Raw genomic sequence first — 20,721 nt, forward strand, 5'->3', positions numbered from 1 at the left:
GGAAACACAGAGATACAGGATAAAGACAGTATGGTGTCTGTATGGTGTCTGTATGGGGATAAAGACAGTATGGTGTCTGTATGGGGATAAAGACAGTATGGTGTCTGTATGGTGTCTGTATGGAAACACAGAGATACAGGATAAAGACAGTACGGTGTCTGTATGGGAACACAGAGATACAGGATAAAGACAGTATGGTGTCTGTATGGAAACACAGAGACACAGGATAAAGACAGTATGGTGTCTGTATGGGAACACAGAGATACAGGATAAAGACAGTATGGTTTCTGTATGGCAACACAGAGATACAGGATGAAGACAGTATGGTGTCTGTATGGTGTCTGTATGGAAACACAGAGATACAGGATGAAAACAGTATGGTGTCTGTATGGAAACACAGAGATACAGGATAAAGACAGTATGGTGTCTGTATGGGAACACAGAGATACAGGATAAAGACAGTATGGTGTCTGTATGGAAACACAGAGATACAGGATAAAGACAGGTGTCTGTATGGGAACACAGAGATACAGGATGAAAACAGTATGGTGTCTGTATGGAAACACAGAGATACAGGATAAAGACAGTATGGTGTCTGTATGGGAACACAGAGATACAGGATAAAGACAGTATGGTGTCTGTATGGAAACACAGAGATACAGGATGAAAACAGTATGGTGTCTGTATGGAAACAGAGATACAGGATAAAGACAGTATGGTGTCTGTATGGGAACACAGACACAGAGATTAAAGACAGTATGGTGTCTGTATGGTGTCTGTATGGAAACACAGAGATACAGGATAAAGACAGTATGGTGTCTGTATGGTGTCTGTATGGGGATAAAGACAGTATGGTGTCTGTATGGGGATAAAGACAGTATGGTGTCTGTATGGTGTCTGTATGGTGTCTGTATGGAAACACAGAGATACAGGATAAAGACAGTACGGTGTCTGTATGGGAACACAGAGATACAGGATAAAGACAGTATGGTGTCTGTATGGGGATAAAGACAGTATGGTGTCTGTATGGAAACACAGAGATACAGAAATATAATCAAGGTTTTATTTATATGATGGTGTCAGGTTCAAACCTTTATTAGCCCATAGCTAGCCTGGTCCCAGATCTGTTTGTGTTGTCCTGTCAACTCCTATGGTCATTACCTAGCCTGGTCCCAGATTTGTTTTTGCTGTCTTGTCAACTCCTATGGTCGTTAACTAGCCTGATCCCAGATCTGTTTGTTCTGTCCTGCGTGTCCCGCCTGCCTGTCATCTGACATCCCACTGGGCTCAAACTGATTGAATCAACGTTGTTTCAACGTTATTTCAACGCTGTGTCAACGTATTGTGACGTGGAATCTACGTATAATAATATATATTTTAAAGTAATCGACGTAAACTGTTTTTTTTGGGGGTGAAATTTAAATCACAGGATTGTGTCATTATGGTAAACTAATTTCAACATAGACAAAATATGTTGAATTTTGATCGATTTAAAACAATATCAGATATTCAAGGTCAGGGTCACTATCAGAAACACAAACATTATGCTGGGCAGCCCCTCCTACTGGAGAGTTCATCTGTCTTCCATCCCAGGTTTTAACCCAGTCACGCTTAGCTATGCTATTTTTCACTGATTATGACCTCTGTGCTTATCGTGGGATGGATTGTTGAGAGATCTCCGCTTAAAATCGAAATAGAATCTGAAATGGCATTGATCATTTGTACTGTGTACTATAATGTAACTCTCAACTGCCATCCAGCTCATGTGGTTGTGCTATTAGATGACGCCCAGTGATAACACATTAATCTGTTCTATAAAGGATTCAATATCTGACGGTGTATCCCCATTTGAACTGTGTTGTGCTTTCAGATGGTTGAAATCATGGGGAAAACACACTGGAAATTCAACTAACTTTTGGCTGTCTTTTTGATTGGGTGAATATAAATTGTAATCTCATTGATCAACGTCTAAACCAAATATTTCCCAATTATCCACGTTGAAACGACATGGTGTGCCCAGTGGGATCTGTTTGTGTGGTCACTGTCAACCTGACCATAGGAGTTGGCAAGACCGTACAAAACTGATCTGGGACTCCTTTAGCACAAGGCAGAGATAGAAGAGGAGAGATATGACTGTGTGATGAACCTTTATCATATTTGCAGGGAACTCACCTGGAACTTCCAAATCATAACCATGACGACCAGGCCATAGAAGGTACTCTTAGCGATGAAGATGCTGTAGGCCAGCTTGGCAGTCTGGGTGCTCTTCACATAGTAATCTGCAAGGACAATAATACATTCAAATGACCTTGATTAAGGTGGTATCAGATGATATTGTTAGCAGATCATCCATTGAGAAAGATACAGCACAGCCAATGATCTAGGCCAGTGTTTCTTGGCCCTGGGGATCCAACTAATGATCTAGGTTAGTGTTTATTGGTCCTGGGGATCCAACCAATGATCTAGGTTAGTGTTTCTTGGCCCTGGGGATCCAACCAATGATCTAGGTTAGTGTTTATTGGCCCTGGGGATCCAACCAATGATCTAGGTTAGTGTTTCTTGGTCCTGGGGATCCAACCAATGATCTAGGCCAGTGTCATCAGTCATCAGTACAGTATGCAGGTCATCAGTATGTTGTTCATCAGTATGCAGGTTATCAGTATGTTGGTCATCAGTACAGTATGCAGGTCATCAGTACAGTATGTAGGTCATCAGTACAGTATGCAGGTCATCAGTATGCAGGTCATCAGTACAGTATATTGGTCATCAGTATGTAGGTCATAAATATGCAGGTCATCAGTATGCAGGTCATCAGTACAGTATACAGGTCATCAGTATGCAGGTCATCAGTACAGTATGCAGGTCATCAGTATGCAGGTCATCAGTACAGTATGTTGGTCATCAGTATGCAGGTCATCAGTATGCAGGTCATCAGTATGCAGGTCATCAGTACAGTATGTAGGTCATCAGTACAGTATGCAGGTCATCAGTACAGTATGTTGGTCATCAGTACAGTATACAGGTCATCAGTACAGTATGCAGGTCATCAGTATGCAGGTCATCAGTACAGTATGCAGGTCATCAGTATGCAGGTCATCAGTATGTAGGTCATCAGTACAGTATACAGGTCATCAGTACAGTATGCAGGTCATCAGTACAGTATGCAGGTCATCAGTATGCAGGTCATCAGTACAGTATGCAGGTCATCAGTATGCAGGTCATCAGCACAGTATGCAGGTCATCAGTACAGTATGTAGGTCATCAGTATGCAGGTCATCAGTACAGTATGCAGGTCATCAGTATGCAGGTCATCAGTATGTAGGTCATCAGTACAGTATACAGGTCTTCAGTACAGTATGTAGGTCATCAGTACAGTATACAGGTCATCAGTACAGTATGTAGGTCATCAGTACAGGTATGCAGGTCATCAGTACAGTATCCAGGTCATCAGTATGCAGGTCATCAGTATACAGGTCATCAGTATGCAGGTCATCAGTATGCAGGTCATCAGTACAGTATGCAGGTCATCAGTATGCTGGTCATCAGTTTGTAGGTCATCAGTATGCAGGTCATCAGTATGTTGGTCATCACTATGCAGGTCATCAGTACAGTATGCAGGTCATCAGTATGCAGGTCATCAGTACAGTATGCAGGTCATCAGTACAGTATGTAGGTCATCAGTACAGTATGCAGGTCATCAGTATGCAGGTCATCAGTATGCAGGTCATCAGTATGCAGGTCATCAGTACAGTATGTAGGTCATCAATATGTAGGTCATCAGTACAGTATGCAGGTCATCAGTACACTATGTAGGTCATCAGTACAGTATGCAGGTCATCAGTACAGTATGCAGGTCATCAGTACAGTATGCAGGTCATCAGTACAGTATGCAGGTCATCAGTATGCAGGTCATCAGTATGTAGGTCATCAGTACAGTATACAGGTCTTCAGTACAGTATGTAGGTCATCAGTACAGGTATGCAGGTCATCAGTACAGTATGCAGGTCATCAGTATGCAGGTCATCAGTATACAGGTCATCAGTATGCAGGTCATCAGTATGCAGGTCATCAGTACAGTATGCAGGTCACAGTATGCTGGTCATCAGTTTGTAGGTCATCAGTATGCAGGTCATCAGTACAGTATGCAGGTCATCAGTATGCAGGTCATCAGTACAGTATGCAGGTCATCAGTACAGTATGTCAGGTCATCAGTACAGTATGCAGGTCATCAGTATGCAGGTCATCAGTACAGTATGCAGGTCATCAGTACAGTATGTAGGTCATCAATATGTCAGGTCATCAGTACAGTATGCAGGTCATCAGTATGCAGGTCATCAGTACAGTATGCAGGTCATCAGTACAGTATGCAGGTCATCAGTATGCAGGTCATCAGTACAGTATGCAGGTCATCAGTACAGTATGCAGGTCATCAGTACAGTATGCTGGTCATCAGTATGCAGGTCATCAGTATGCAGGTCATCAGTATGCTGGTCATCAGTACAGTATGCAGGTCATCAGTATGCAGGTCATCAGTACAGTATGCAGGTCATCAGTACAGTATGCAGGTCATCAGTATGCAGGTCATCAGTACAGTATGCAGGTCATCAGTACAGTATGCAGGTCATCAGTATGCAGGTCATCAGTACAGTATGCAGGTCATCAGTATGCAGGTCATCAGTACAGTATGCAGGTCATCAGTACAGTATGCAGGTCATCAGTATGCAGGTCATCAGTATGCAGGTCATCAGTATGCAGGTCATCAGTACAGTATGCAGGTCATCAGTATGCAGGTCATCAGTATGCAGGTCATCAGTATGCAGGTCATCAGTACAGTATGCAGATCATCAGTATGCTGGTCATCAGTACAGTATGCAGGTCATCAGTACAGTATGCAGGTCATCAGTATGCAGGTCATCAGTATGTAGGTCATCAGTACAGTATACAGGTCTTCAGTACAGTATGTAGGTCATCAGTACAGGTATGCAGGTCATCAGTACAGTATGCAGGTCATCAGTATGCAGGTCATCAGTATACAGGTCATCAGTATGCAGGTCATCAGTATGCAGGTCATCAGTACAGTATGCAGGTCATCAGTATGCTGGTCATCAGTTTGTAGGTCATCAGTATGCAGGTCATCAGTACAGTATGCAGGTCATCAGTATGCAGGTCATCAGTACAGTATGCAGGTCATCAGTACAGTATGTAGGTCATCAGTACAGTATGCAGGTCATCAGTATGCAGGTCATCAGTATGCAGGTCATCAGTATGCAGGTCATCAGTACAGTATGTAGGTCATCAATATGTAGGTCATCAGTACAGTATGCAGGTCATCAGTACAGTATGTAGGTCATCAGTACAGTATGCAGGTCATCAGTATGCAGGTCATCAGTACAGTATGCAGGTCATCAGTACAGTATGCAGGTCATCAGTACAGTATGCTGGTCATCAGTATGCAGGTCATCAGTATGCAGGTCATCAGTATGCTGGTCATCAGTACAGTATGCAGGTCATCAGTATGCAGGTCATCAGTATGCAGGTCATCAGTACAGTATGCAGGTCATCAGTACAGTATGCAGGTCATCAGTACAGTATGCAGGTCATCAGTATGCAGGTCATCAGTACAGTATGCAGGTCATCAGTATGCAGGTCATCAGTACAGTATGCAGGTCATCAGTACAGTATGCAGGTCATCAGTATGCAGGTCATCAGTATGCAGGTCATCAGTATGCAGGTCATCAGTACAGTATGCAGGTCATCAGTATGCAGGTCATCAGTATGCAGGTCATCAGTATGCAGGTCATCAGTACAGTATGCAGATCATCAGTATGCTGGTCATCAGTACAGTATGCAGGTCATCAGTACAGTATGCAGGTCATCAGTATGCAGGTCATCAGTACAGTATGCAGGTCATCAGTACAGTATGCAGGTCATCAGTATGCAGGTCATCAGTACAGTATGCAGGTCATCAGTACAGTATGCAGGTCATCAGTATGCAGGTCATCAGTATGCAGGTCATCAGTACAGTATGCCATGTATTTAGGTATGTAGAAAAATAACTGTAGTATAAAATGGGCACATTTACCTGTCGTTATCTCTCCCCCACTTTGACCTGAAAGAAACAGAGAAGGAGAGTTTCAGATGAGATTATACACCACGGTACCACTTAGGCATTGGGGAATGCATTAGAGTCTCAAAACTAGTGTACTAGTTCAGTCAAATCTCTTTCTTCTCAGAAACACAGACAGTGTTCATTGTTTTATTACCTTGGAGATCTCCACGAATGGTGTCATTCACTTGTATATTGTCAGTCCCATTGTAAAAGCTGACATTGCAGGTGAATCTGTTCTCTGGTTTGTGCCATTCATTGGCTGGGACTCTCAGTCTGCTGGTGATACTGTATAAACCATCTTTATCCCACAAGGCCCTGTTGTCGGTCCCGGCACCTTCAGTTCTGTTGACATTGTTGACTTGCCAGAAGACCGTGACGTGGTCGGGGTAGAAGCGGGTGGCTACACACACTAGGTCTTCTTCTTCTTCTTGTTTCTATCTTCACACTCCTTAGCGGAGGGTGCTAGGACTTTCACTGTGGGTTCAGTGACTTTGATGTTTGGATCTGCATGGAGGAAACAGTGGAGTATTTTAACACCCAATCAATGGCTCTGTTTGCTGTCGACATCATACCTGAACCCGAGTGCTTTACAACACAGTTCATCACAAAATGAATCAATGAGAGAGTTCATCACAAAATGAATCAATGAGAGAGTTCATCACAAAATGAATCAATGAGAGAGTTCATCACAAAACGAATCGATGAGAGAGTTCATCACAAAATGAATCAATGAGGGAGTTCATCACAAAATGAATCAATGAGACAGTTCATCACAAAATGTCATAAATCAATAAATGTCATTAATCACAAAATGTCTTAATCAATAAATGTCATTCATCAATAAATGTATGCCAAGTCAAACACATAGATACAGAGGGTGTACGACAGCAGCTTGGAATTAACCACTTTGTTACTGCACTGTAACACCCCTATATATAATGTAATTACAGCATTATCATAGTATTAGTATAGTATTACAGTAGTATTATTACAGTAGTATTACAGTAGTATTACAGTATTATTATTACAGTAGTATTACAGTAGTATTATAACAGTATCACAGTAGTATTATCACAGTATTATTATAGTATTATGATTACAGTAGTTTTACAGTAGTATTATCACAGTATTATCACAGTATCATCACAGTATTATTATTACAGTAGTATTACAGTATTACTATTACAGTAGTATTACAGTAGTATTATAACAGTATCACAGTAGTATTATCACAGTATTATTACAGTAGTATTATTACAGTAGTATTATTACAGTATTATCACAGCTGTATTATTACAGTTGTATTACAGTATTATTACAGTACTATTATTATTATTGTTGCAGTATTATTATTACAGTAGTATTATTGAAGTATTATCACAGTATTATTATTACAGTAGAATTATTACAATAGTGTTCGTATTATTATCACAGTAGTATTACGGCATTGTTATTGAAGTATTATCACAGTATTATTCTTACAGAATTCTTACAGTATTATTATTACTACAGCATTATAGAAGTATTATTATTGTTGCAGTATTATTATTACACTATTCTTACAGTATTCTTATAGTATCATTATTATTACTGTAGTATTACAGTATTCTTATAGTATCATTATTATTACAGTAGTATTACAGTATTCCTCTTACATTATTCTTAGTGTTGTAACAGTATTACAGTATTATTCTTACACTCTTACAGTATTGTAACAGTATTATAACAGTATTCTTACAGTATTATAACAGTATTCTTACAGTATTATAACAGTATTCTTACAGTATTCTTACAGTGTTCTTACAGTATTGTAACAGTATTACTACAGTATTATACCAGTATTCTTACAGTATTACTACAGTATTCCAACAGTATTCTAACAGTATTACAGTATTCTTACAGTATTACTACAGTATTATAACAGTATTCTTACAGTATTCTACCAGTATTACAGTTTTCTTACCCAGAACTGTTAGCTTAGTTCCCTCTCCAAAGTAGGCAGCATAAGCACCAGAGCACACCACATCCTCACAGACAGAAAACCAAGAGGATTCTAGCTACCCATTGGTGTATTTGCAGTAGTTTGGCTTGTAGCAAAGGAAGTAATATCGTATTTCTAAGCATGTCTATGTCGACAGAGCATAGGGCTAATTCACTTCATCATTAGCTCTTTGTACAGCTTAAATGTCCCCCCCCTGAATATTTTCATGCTCAACTATGCCAGGAATGCAAAGCAAACAAACCCCTTAATTTAAAAATAATTTAATGATGATGTATTTGCAATATTTTTTTAAAGAAAGTTGAAAAGCTGAATCCCTTACCTAGAACAGTGAGTCTGGTACCTGGACCAAACTCTGCCTTATCCGTGTACCACAGAGACATACCATGCTCTACATTACAGACACTGGATGACATCTGACACAGATCTGTTGCCTGTTCTGTACTGTTATGCACTTCCATTCAAACGGATACAACACCACAATATAGATTCATTACAAACCAAACGCCTGAGGAATTGGAACATTGTTTTATAAACCATAAAGATATTTTCTCTCCATCTCTGGTTCACACACCGGATAAAAAAAATAAGACCGTCTCTTTCAGTAACAGATAAACTCATGACGGCATAGATAACAGATGACAGAATCAGTTTTCTCACCCAGAACTGTGAGTTTGGTGCCATTGCCGAAGTACGCCTGGGTGGTGCTCACACTGATACACAGCTACAGAAATAACCCCTCCTCACTACTCAGCACTAGCAGAGTTTAGCTGTAGCCTTTACACCCCCAACCTGCTGTCTTTGGTTGTTGGATTTAGTTATTCTATGAAATGTAATGACATCACAAAATCATTTCCAGATTATGTAGAGATGAAATGATCATTGTTTTGACCGAAGTACCTAAGACTGTGTCTGGTTCCACTGCTAAGTACCTAAGACTGTGTCTGGTTCCTGCGAAGGAACCTCTTCTCCTCTAGCTGATAGGTATTATAATGAAGGCAGACTGTGTCTGGGCACGGAGCCAGACAGCGTTATAACCATTATGATTGGAGCACATAACTACTGCATTTACTGTGATCCATTCAAATACACTCTCTTACTTTAACACCATTTAGACGTATAGTCAAACACAACATTTTCTATATTGCCAAATGTAAAAATGTTTTGGTCTTTGTTATTCCCTCGTGTACATTTGTCAGATAGAGTCCACAACAGTTCATTGTTCATTTTCTTACCTAAAACGGTGAGTTTGGTGCCGGCTCCAAAATATGCCTCCGAGTACGAGCACAGAGACTCAAAGCAGTATCATTACTGTCTCTCTGACTTTGTTTCGACTCCATCTTTGTTACTCTGTTAAAAAGTTATTCAAAACCTCTTCACAGGACCTCTGAGACATTCAGCTGAGGGGGTTAAATCTGACATAGTTTAACAACCAAATCAATTATGGGGACTATTTTACTAATGAAATTCAAGTAAGTTCCACCTCAACCAATCTTTAGGTCACATTCCAATCCATGAATATCAACCACACACTGTAACCTACAGACTGTAGCCATTACATATAAATGTGTTTAAATGTAGTTTTTTAAAATCCCAATCAGGTGCCAACGTTATATTATGTTGGTGTGTTGTCTCACCTAGAACAGTTAACCGGGTTCCTCCACCGAAGTCAACCTGGCCCACACCACCAGCACAGTGGATTTACTCCACCTGTATGTAACCACGTCAGGAGGACGATCGATAGATACTACCCAGTCATTCTGTTACAGTACCATTCTCTATATACATTATAACCACATAGTTTACATGGTTTATAACCAACAGAATACTGCTCTTTTTTTCAGTGTCATTTCTCACCTAGAACAGTTAACCTGGTTCCTCCACCGAAGTCAGCCTGGCCGGCACCGTTAGCACGGTACAGTGGAATACTGATCTAGTATAGATATATAGACGTGCTGAGCCTGGCACCATTAGCACAGTACAGTGGAATACTGCTCAAATATAGATATATAGACGTGCTGAGCCTGGCACCATTAACACAGTACAGTGGAATACTGCTCTAGTCAACCAAGTCCTTTTCTCATCAACTTTAAATCATACATGGCCTTCGATAACTGTATTGGTCAAGACGTCCTACCGATCAACACCGTGTTTTAACCAGTTAAACAAGACCGACACAGATGACTCAAACATACTGTAATACTACGATATCAAATCTCTTCTCACGAGTATGTTGTCTCACTCACATTCATTGTCCGTACGCCAAACATAGTGTACGGGATTACTTACTGAGAACTGTTAATTTGGTGCCTTGTCCAAAATGGGCCTCATAGTTGGCACAGTGTACAGGCTTAACATCAAAAAGCATTGAGTGGAGTAACACTAGTATGAACTAATCTAATGTACTGAATCTATAATCAACTAACTCCTCACATCACCAAACCCCTAAACCACACATAGAGACCCATTAGTTCCATCATGGTGAATATTCTCTTACCCAGAACAGTCAGTTTGGTTCCTGCTCCAAAGAATGCAGGATTATAGTTGTCACAGTGCGGACATACTGAGCAGTAATGTGCCAACCAGTAGCTACTGAACTTGTCTACGTATTTGGCATCTAACATAATAACCGCTTTTTATGACTTGTCAATTGTTCAAATGAACTATTAGATCCATAAATATAACATTGTCAGGTACAGGAAGTAAATCAATGAGGAAGTATTTACCTAAAACAGTGAGTTTGGTTCCATTGCCAAAGTAGGCTGGTTGGGTTGAAGTCACAGTGTTTTCACATCAACCATTTAGTTCAGCTGAATCATAGACACTAATCAAACATCTCCAGGGTTACACATCTATATCAATGTCATTCATCTGAAGTGAACTTACCTAAAACAGTGAGTTTGGTTCCATTCCCAAAGTAGGCCTCACTTCCAGTGTCACATTGTTTGCCTCCTCTTCCAAAAATACCTCAGATCTCTTTGTCATTCTGCCTCAAGGGAATATGAACAGAGATACTCAGAGATACTCAGAGATACTCTAAAAAGAACTACTGAGTTCAGCAAAACATTTGAGGAGATTTTATGGTCAAACATGAATCAAACAAACTCCCTTATGTAACTAAATCTGACTTCATAAGTTTGTTGTCTTGCCTAGGAAAATGCTCCCAATAAAGTAGATTTTATAATCCTGAAGACTTGTTGAAATCTTGTTTTATCCTTCAGTATTATCAAAACATCTCTCCAGACTCCTCGACAGTCTGTAGTAGTGTGTGAATAGGCCCCAGACCTCCCCTGTATGGAAGTGAATGGTAGGAGGTTTTTGTACGGCGTCTCTATGTAAATATATCACCGTGGCCCCCTGTCCCCACAGTGTGAAAGCATCACACAAAAACACTTGTTCTGTTCTTTCTGTTGTTTATTTCCCCTCCCCTGTTCTCTCTCTGTATCTCTCTCACCATCTCAGTTTCTCAGTATCTGTCTGTAGCAGCAGGTGCCTCGGCACGGAGGGTTACTGCAGTTGGATCCTGACCCTATAAATAGAACATCAAATTCATGATTTTAATAATAAACATTTACATTTGGATATGAACTTTTTTCTCTCTATTGATGTAATGAATAAGATCAATCAAAAAGACAATGTGAAAAGACAATATCCAAATGTAATGTTTATAATGAATATTATGGCATTCTACTGTTGTTACTGGAGTGGGATCCTGATCCAAACTGACAGCTTCTATTTCCGTCAGCAGTACTAAGAAAAGCAGCAGGGAGGAGAGGAGGAGGAGGAGAGGAGGAGGAGAGGAGGAAAGGAGGGGGGGAGAGAGGAGAGGAGGAGAGGAGGGGGAGAGGGAGGAGGAGGAGAGGAGGAGGAGGAGAGGAGGAGGAGAGGAGGTGGAGGAGAGGAGGAGAGGAGGAAAGGAGGGGGAGGAGAGGAGGGAGGGAGAGGAGGGGGAGGAGAGGAGAGGGAGGAGGAGAGGAGGAGGAGAGGAGGTGGAGGAGAGGAGGGGGAGGAGAGGAGGGGGAGGAGAGGAGGAGGAGAGGAGGAGAGGAGGAAAGGAGGGGGGGGAGAGGAGAGGAGGAGGAGAGGAGGAGGAGGGGAGGGGGAGGGAGAGGAGGAGAGGAGGAAAGGAGGGGGAGGAGAGGAGAGGAGGAGGAGAGGAGGAGGAGGGGGGAGGAGAGGAGGAGGAGAGGAGGAGGAGGAGGAGAGGAGGCAGTGAGGAGGAGGAGAGGAGGAGGAGGTGAGGAGGAGAGGAGGAGGGGGGGGAGGAGAGGAGGAGGAGAGGAGGAGGAGGAGAGGAGGCGGTGAGGGGAGGAGGAGGGAGAGGAGGAGGAGGTGAGGAGGAGAGGAGGAGGAGAGGAGGAGAGGAGGAGAGGAGGAAGGAGGGGGAGGAGAGGGAGGAGGAGAGGAGGAGGAGGAGAGGAGGGGGAGGAGAGGAGGAGAGGAGGAAAGGAGGTGGAGGAGAGGAGGGGGAGAGGAGGAGAGGAGGAGGAGAGGAGGAGAGGAGGAGAGGAGGAAAGGAGGGGGAGGAGAGGAGGGAGGGAGAGGAGGGGGAGGAGAGGAGAGGAGGAGGAGAGGAGGAGGAGAGAGGAGGAGGGAGAGGAGGAGAGGAGGAGAGGAGGAAAGGAGGGGGAGGAGAGGAGGAGGAGAGGAGGAGGAGGAGAGGAGGGGGAGGAGAGGAGGAGAGGAGGAAAGGAGGTGGAGGAGAGGAGGGGGGAGAGGAGGAGAGGAGGAGGAGAGGAGGAGAGGAGGAGAGGAGGAAAGGAGGGGGAGGAGAGGAGGGAGGGAGAGGAGGGGGAGGAGAGGAGAGGAGGAGGAGAGGAGGAGGAGAGGAGGTGGAGGAGAGGAGGGGGGGAGGAGAGGAGGGGGAGGAGAGGAGGAGGAAAGGGAGGAGAGGAGGAAAGGAGGGGGAGGAGAGGAGAGGAGGAGGAGAGGAGGAGGAGGGGAGGGGGAGGAGAGGAGGAGAGGAGGAAAGGAGGGGGAGGAGAGGAGGAGGAGAGGAGGAGGAGGGGGGAGGAGAGGAGGAGGAGAGGGAGGAGGAGAGGAGGCAGTGAGGAGGAGGAGAGGAGGAGGAGGTGAGGAGGGAGAGGAGGAGGAGGGGGAGGAGAGGAGGAGGAGAGGAGGAGGAGGAGAGGAGGCGGTGAGGGGAGGAGGAGGAGAGGAGGAGGAGGTGAGGAGGAGAGGAGGAGGAGAGGAGGAGAGGAGGAAAGGAGGGGGAGGAGAGGAGGAGGAGAGGAGGAGAGGAGGAGAGGAGGGGGAGGAGAGGAGGAGAGGAGGAAAGGAGGTGGAGGAGAGGAGGGGGAGAGGGAGGAGGAGAGGAGGAGAGGAGGAGAGGAGGAGAGGAGGAAAGGAGGGGGAGGGAGAGGAGGAGGAGAGGAGGAGAGGAGGAAAGGAGGGGGAGGGAGAGGAGGAGGAGAGGACGAGGAGAGGAGGAGAGGAGGAAAGGAGGGGGAGGAGGAGGAGAGGAGGAGAGGGGAGAGGGAAAGGAGAGGAGGGGGAGGAGAAGGAGAGGGGGAGGAGAGGAGGAGGGGGAGGAGAGCAGGAGGAGGAGGAGGAGGAGAGGAGGAGGGGGAGGAGAGGAGAGGAGGGGGAGGAGAGGAGGTGGAGGAGGAGGAGAGGAGGTGGAGGAGGAGGAGGAGGAGGAGGAGGAGGAGGAGGAGAGGAGAGGAGAGGAGAGGAGAGGAGAGGAGAGGAGAGGAGAGGAGAGGAGAGGAGAGGAGAGGAGAGGAGAGGAGAGGAGAGGAGAGGAGAGGAGAGAGAGGAGAGGAGGGAAGGACAGGTGAATGTTTTTTTTAAATCTAAAAATGTAAATGACAGCTGTCTAAGGCACAGCCCTGTCCCCTCTCCCTCTCCTCTCCCCTGCCATGCTGCATCAAGTGACAGTAACAGCCTATCATAGAGCAGGGCTGACAAGATCCAGTCTTAAACTTGCACTACATTCTAACTTGATTCTAATTGCATTTGATCATATCTTTTTTATTTATTTATTTTTTATTCAACCTTTATTTAACTGGTAGGAGGTATCTGCTTTAGTGACAGTATCATTATATTGTGGAATGGTTTGTATAAAAGGTATATATGTATTTAGGGATAATCTTAAATGTGTTTCTTTTGTTTTATATCTCAAACCAATGGAATTGAATTGAAAAGGATACTACAGAATTCTGGTGTGACTTTGTGTAATCCCACAGTTACCCTCCAGAGGTCAGTGTAGGATCACCTCTGAGAAATGTCTCCCTTTTTAATCGAAGAGCTTCATTTGATATCAAGGGTAGGCTTATATACTAGCAGTGGTGGAAAAGTACCCAGGTGTCATACTTCAGTAAAAGTAAAGACATCTTCATAGAAAATGATTCAAGTAACAATGAAAGTCCCCCGGGTAAAATACTACTTGAGTATAAGTCACCCAGTAAAATACTACTTGAGTATAATCCTAAAAGTATTTGGTCTAAAATATACTTAAGTATCAAAAGTAAAAGTATAAATCATTTCAAATTCCTTATATTAAGCAAACCAGATGGCACTATTTGATTTGGTATTTTATCTAGATAGCCAGGGGCACACTCCAACACTCAGACAGTGTGTTTAGTGAGTCCTCCAGATCAGAGGCAGTAGGGATGACCAGGGATGTTCTCTGTTTAGTGAGTCCTCCAGATCAGAGGCAGTAGGGAGGACCAGGGATGTTCTCTGTTTAGTGAGTCCTCCAGATCAGAGGCAGTAGGGATGACCAGGGCTGTTCTCTGTTTAGTGAGTCCTCCAGATCAGAGGCAGTAGAGATGACCAGGGATGTTCTCTGTTTAGTGAGTCCTCCAGATCAGAGGCAGTAGGGATGACCAGGGATGTTCTCTGTTTAGTGAGTCCTCCAGATCAGAGGCAGTAGGGATGACCAGGGATGTTCTCTGTTTAGTGAGTCCTCCAGATCAGAGGCAGTAGGGATGACCAGGGATGTTCTCTGTTTAGTGAGTCCTCCAGATCAGAGGCAGTAGGGATGACCAGGGATGTTCTCTGTTTAGTGAGTCCTCCAGATCAGAGGCAGTAGAGATGACCAGGGATGTTCTCTGTTTAGTGAGTCCTCCAGATCAGAGGCAGTAGAGATGACCAGGGATGTTCTCTGTTTAGTGAGTCCTCCAGATCAGAGGCAGTAGGGATGACCAGGGATGTTCTCTGTTTAGTGAGTCCGCCAGATCAGAGGCAGTAAAGAGCACCAGGGATGTTCTCTTGATAAGTGTGTGAATTCGGCAATTTTGCTGATGTCAATGTTGTGAACAGTGTCCCTTGATGGCGGTGCGGTTATGGTACGGGGCAGGCCTAAGCTACGGACAATGAACACAATTGCATTTTATCGATGGCAATTTGAATGCACAGAGATACCGTGATGATCCTGAGGCCCATTGTCGTGCCGTTCATCCGCCACCATCACTTCATGTTTTAGCATGATAATGCACGGCCCCATGTCACAAGGATCTGTACACAATTCCTGGAAGCTGAAAATTTCCCAATTCTTCCCTGCCCTGCATACTCACCAGACACGTCACCCATTGAGCAAGTTTGGGATGCTGTGGAACGGTGTGTACGACAGCGTGTTCCAGTTTCCGCCAACATCCAGCAACTTCCCACAGCCATTGAAGAGGAGTGGGACAACATTCCACAGGCCACAATCAACAGCCTGATCAACTCTATGAGAAGGAGATGTGTCGCGCTGCATGAGGCAAATGGTGGTCCCACCAGATACTGACTGGTTTTCTGATCCACACCCCTACCTTTTTTTAAGGTATCTATGACCAACAGATGCATATCTGTACATAGGACAACAGTCTCTAAGGTGCAGGGTTGAGTACCGGGTGGTAGCCGGCTAGTAACAGTGTCTAACGTTCAGACAGGATACTGGGCGGAGGCCGGCTAGTGGTGACTATTTAACAGTCTGATGGCCTGAGGACTGGTTCTAGTGAATGTTAGCTTACTTAGATGCAGCAAAGGAGCTTGTGAAAAAAGTTATGAATTCAATTAAATAATGAACCTGATGGACAAATGTCCTCCCGCTCCCAGTGGCTGTTTACTAACGTTACAGTCCTCTTCGGCTTGTGGAAGAAGGGGACTGGGTGGCGTGGCTGTCTAAGGCACTGCATCACAGTTCTAGAGGCGTCACTACAAACCCAGGTTCGATCATGGGCTGTATCACTCACAGGGCGGCGCACAATTGGTCCAGCGTCGTCCGGGTTAGGGGAGTGTTTGGCCCGGGTAGGCCGTCATTGTAAATAAGGATTTGTTCTTAACTGACTTGCCAGGTTAAATACAATTTTAAAAATAAGCTGGTAAGTATACCTCTGTCTGTGTGGGGGCCAATGCTGGGGTGGGCAAGGAGTCATGTACCCTCAATTTGCTGGCCCCTGTGCACATTCCTGATAGCAGAGGTATTGCTCCTCTGTCACCGGTTGGAGAGTAAGCTATGACCCGCTAGCTAACAACAGTTACCTAGCTACAACATAAACAAATACTATTCAAGCATTCTGTCCTGAATTCAATTGTGAATATTGCTGAGAATTTAACCAAAAATATTGAACTTCTCTGTGGTTCGGGTGTCTCTGTTGACAACTTCTCTGTGGTTCAGGTGTCTCTGTTGACAACTTCTCTGTGGTTCGGGTGTCTCTGTTGACAACTTCTCTGTGGTTCAGGTGTCTCTGTTGACAACTTCTCCGTGGTTCAGGTGTCTCTGTTGACAACTTCTCTGTGGTTCGGGTGTCTCTGTTGACAACTTCTCTGTGGTTCAGGTGTCTCTGTTGACAACTTCTCTGTGGTTCGGTGTCTCTGTTGACAACTTCTCTGTGGTTCGGGTGTCTCTGTTGACAAGTTCTCTGTGGTTCAGGTGTCTCTGTTGACAAATTCTCTGTGGTTCAGGTGTCTCTGTTGACAACTTCTCCGTGGTTCAGGTGTCTCTGTTGACAACTTCTCTGTGGTTCGGGTGTCTCTGTTGACAAGTTCTCTGTGGTTCAGGTGTCTCTGTTGACAACTTCTCTGTGGTTCAGGTGTCTCTGTTGACAACTTCTCTGTGGTTCAGGTGTCTCTGTTGACAACTTGGTGAAATGTCTTGGAGGTCATTTCAAAAAGTGCCTATAATATTTCAAACTCCCTTTTACCAAGAAAACTAGCGATCTGGCGACCATATAGGAGTTCTCAGCTGAGGTGACAAATGTCGGTCAGGAATAATGGTGGAGAAAAGAGGAGGAGAAAAACTCTGACATGCATTGGCCAATCAAAATCTAATATAGACATGACGTATGACCTTAGAATCACTGACTAGGCCAGCGATTAAGAGGTCACAAAACTCAAATCTGAACAGTTTTCTGATTTCAAAAACATTAACAGGAAGATGGTTTTTCTATTCAATCCGTAACACTGAAGCGTCACAGATTCCGCAATCAAAATTTGAAAGGTATTTTTCTGATCCGATTGAGCCGACTGGTTCACTGAATGCAGTCTCCGATTAAGCGGGAACATGGCTTTTCAATTTCAGTCACGCTGTAAAGCTGAACTTCTGTGATGTGGATCGAAATAAGCCCTAAGTCCAGCAGAAGACGGAGAGCCCTAAGTCCAGAAGAAGACGGAGAGCCCTAAGTCCAGCAGAAGACGGAGAGCCCTAAGTCCAGAAGAAGACGGAGAGCCCTAAGTCCAGAAGAAGACGGAGAGCCCTAAGTCCAGGAGAAGACGGAGAGCCCTAAGTCCAGAAGAAGACGGAGAGCCCTAAGTCCAGAAGAAGACGGAGAGCCCTAAGTCCAGAAGAAGACGGAGAGCCCTAAGTCCAGAAGAAGACGGAGAGCCCTAAGTCCAGAAGAAGACGGAGAGCCCTAAGTCCAGAAGAAGACGGAGAGCCCTAAGTCCAGAAGAAGACGGAGAGCCCTAAGTCCAGAAGAAGACGGAGAGCCCTAAGTCCAGAAGAAGACGGAGAGCCCTAAGTCCAGAAGAAGACGGAGAGCCCTAAGTCCAGAAGAAGACGGAGAGCCCTAAGTCCAGCAGAAGACGGAGAGCCCTAAGTCCAGAAGAAGACGGAGAGCCCTAAGTCCAGAAGAAGACGAAGAGCCCTAAGTCCAGAAGAAGACGGAGAGCCCTAAGTCCAGAAGAAGACGGAGAGCCCTAAGTCCAGAAGAAGACGGAGAGCCCTAAGTCCAGAAGAAGACGGAGAGCCCTAAGTCCAGAAGAAGACGGAGAGCCCTAAGTCCAGAAGAAGACGGAGAGCCCTAAATCCAGAAGAAGACGGAGAGCCCTAAGTCCAGCAGAAGACGGAGAGCCCTAAGTCCAGAAGAAGATGGAGAGCCCTAAGTCCAGAAGAAGACGGAGAGCCCTAAGTCCAGAAGAAGACGGAGAGCCCTAAGTCCAGAAAAAGACGGAGAGCCCTAAGTCCAGAAGAAGACGGAGAGCCCTAAGTCCAGAAGAAGACGGAGAGCCCTAAGTCCAGAAGAAGACGGAGAGCCCTAAGTCCAGAAGAAGACGGAGAGCCCTAAATCCAGAAGAAGACGGAGAGCCCTAAGTCCAGAAGAAGACGGAGAGCCCTAAGTCCAGCAGAAGACGGAGAGCCCTAAGTCCAGAAGAAGACGGAGAGCCCTAAGTCCAGAAGAAGATGAGGAGCCCTAAGTCCAGAAGAAGACGGAGAGCCCTAAGTCCAGAAGAAGACGGAGAGCCCTAAGTCCAGAAGAAGACGGAGAGCCCTAAGTCCAGAAGAAGATGGAAGAAGATGGAGAGCCCTAAGTCCAGGAGAAGACGGAGAGCCCTAAGTCCAGAAGAAGACGGAGAGCCCTAAGTCCAGGAGAAGACGGAGAGCCCTAAGTCCAGAAGAAGACGGAGAGCCCTAAGTCCAGAAGAAGACGGAGAGCCCTAAGTCCAGAAGAAGACGGAGAGCCCTAAGTCCAGAAGAAGACGGAGAGCCCTAAGTCCAGAAGAAGACCCTAAGTCCAGAAGAAGACGGAGAGCCCTAAGTCCAGAAGAAGACGGAGAGCCCTAAGTCCAGAAGAAGACGGAGAGCCCTAAGTCCAGAAGAAGACGGAGAGCCCTAAGTCCAGAAGAAGACGGAGAGCCCTAAGTCCAGAAGAAGACGGAGAGCCCTAAGTCCAGAAGAAGACGGAGAGCCCTAAGTCCAGAAGAAGACGGAGAGCCCCAACATGAGAATATTGTTCTTCTTCACTGCTTGTTTTTTGGTCATGTTTTAAAATTGAAAAAACGTCTACAATTAAAATAAAAGGTTATAAATGGAGGACGAATAACAAAATACCAAGAAATTAGAGATGTCACCAACTACACCCCCACTACCCCTCCTCTCCCCTTCTCTCTGCTGTGGTTTCTCCCCCCCTCCTCCTGTGGCTTCAAGGGTTGTTGTAAGGAAGTGTATCTGTTCTGAGTCATGGTGCTGTACTGGAAGCACAGTAATACACAGCCCCGTCCCCGACCTCCAGGTTCTTGATCTCCAGAGTGGATCTAGTCAGCTCCGGCCTGCTCATGGTGTAATGTACATCCTTCTCAAAGGGAGGTTGTATTTCCCACACGCCTTGACCCTGAGAATATGTCAGCATCTCCATGTTGTTGTCTCTCTGTCGGTACCAGAACATGTAGTAGTAGCTGCTGTCGTCGTGGTAACACCGTAGAGTGACTGACGCATCTCCTTCTCTACACACAGACAGGACAGGAGACTGTTGAACTGTTATACCGTCACAGAAATCTGTGAAGAAAACCAGACATAAAACATTAAAACATCTATAAAGTATCATCAACCTGAAAGTGATTCGAATTTAAAATCATTTCTGTCATTTCAATGATCGCAGGAACAATGATCAGGTTGACTTTGAACACGCAGGATATCAGTTTCCACACTGCTGATTTGTGAAGCCTGTCATGTGTGTAAGTAGAGGACAGTTCTTACTTGCAGTGAGGAGGAGAACCAGAGTCACACACAACAACTTCATCCTGACAGACATCAGAGGACTGAGAGAAAGAGGGACAGTCTGAACCTCTCCTCCGTTCACTCTCCTCTCTCTCTTTCTCTCTCTCTCTCTCTCTCTCACTCCCCCCTCTCATTCCTCTCTCCTCCTCCTCCTCTCTCTATTCCCCTCCTTCCTCTCTCCACTCCTCCTCTCCCTTCCTCCTACCTATTTCCCTCCTCCTTCCTCTCTTCCCATCCTCCTTCCTCTTTTCCTCTCCTCCTTCCTCTTTTCAGGTACTCCTTCCTCTCCTCCTTCCCCTCTCCTCTCCTCCTTCTACCCTCTTTCCTCTAATCACCCTCCTCCTTCCTCTCTACCCCCTCCTCCCTCTAATCACCCTCCTCCTTCCTCTCCTCCTTCCCCTCTCCTCACCTCCTTCTCCCCTCCTCCTTCCTCTCTTTCCCTCCTCCTTCCTCTAATCACCCTCCTCCTTCCTCTCTTTCCATCCTCCTTTCTCTCTTTGTATGTCATTACATTAAGATATAAGGGGGAACATAGATATATTCAATCAAATTCACAGTTTGATTTAAAAGCTATGTTTAACCCATCTCTCATGGTTGATGTCTTGACATAAAACATCACCTTTATGGCTGCAGAAGTTGCCGTTATATCATATTTAAGGATCCGCCCCTTTCCCCCCCCCCCAATTTTCT

General features: G+C 44.9%; 2 gene segments (V, D, J or C); both read right to left on the reverse strand.

Moving 5' to 3' along the window:
• The window catches only part of LOC112256981, a 9,363-nt gene extending 805 nt beyond the window's left edge, over positions 1 to 8,558 (reverse strand). Inside the window, 4 exon segments of the C gene segment in view lie at positions 2,173 to 2,279; positions 6,083 to 6,109; positions 6,264 to 6,613; positions 8,431 to 8,558. Of these exon segments, the coding sequence occupies positions 2,173 to 2,279; positions 6,083 to 6,109; positions 6,264 to 6,613; positions 8,431 to 8,524 (578 nt within the window).
• Positions 8,559 to 19,445: 10,887 nt separating this feature from the next.
• Positions 19,446 to 20,152, reverse strand: LOC112256980. The segment is given in 2 exon segments: positions 19,446 to 19,809; positions 20,011 to 20,152. Coding segments are annotated over 2 exon segments (372 nt in total).
• Positions 20,153 to 20,721: the final 569 nt, after the last annotated feature.

Source organism: Oncorhynchus tshawytscha, linkage group LG08 (genome assembly GCF_018296145.1).
Source record: "Oncorhynchus tshawytscha isolate Ot180627B linkage group LG08, Otsh_v2.0, whole genome shotgun sequence".
Classification (NCBI taxonomy): domain Eukaryota; kingdom Metazoa; phylum Chordata; class Actinopteri; order Salmoniformes; family Salmonidae; genus Oncorhynchus; species Oncorhynchus tshawytscha.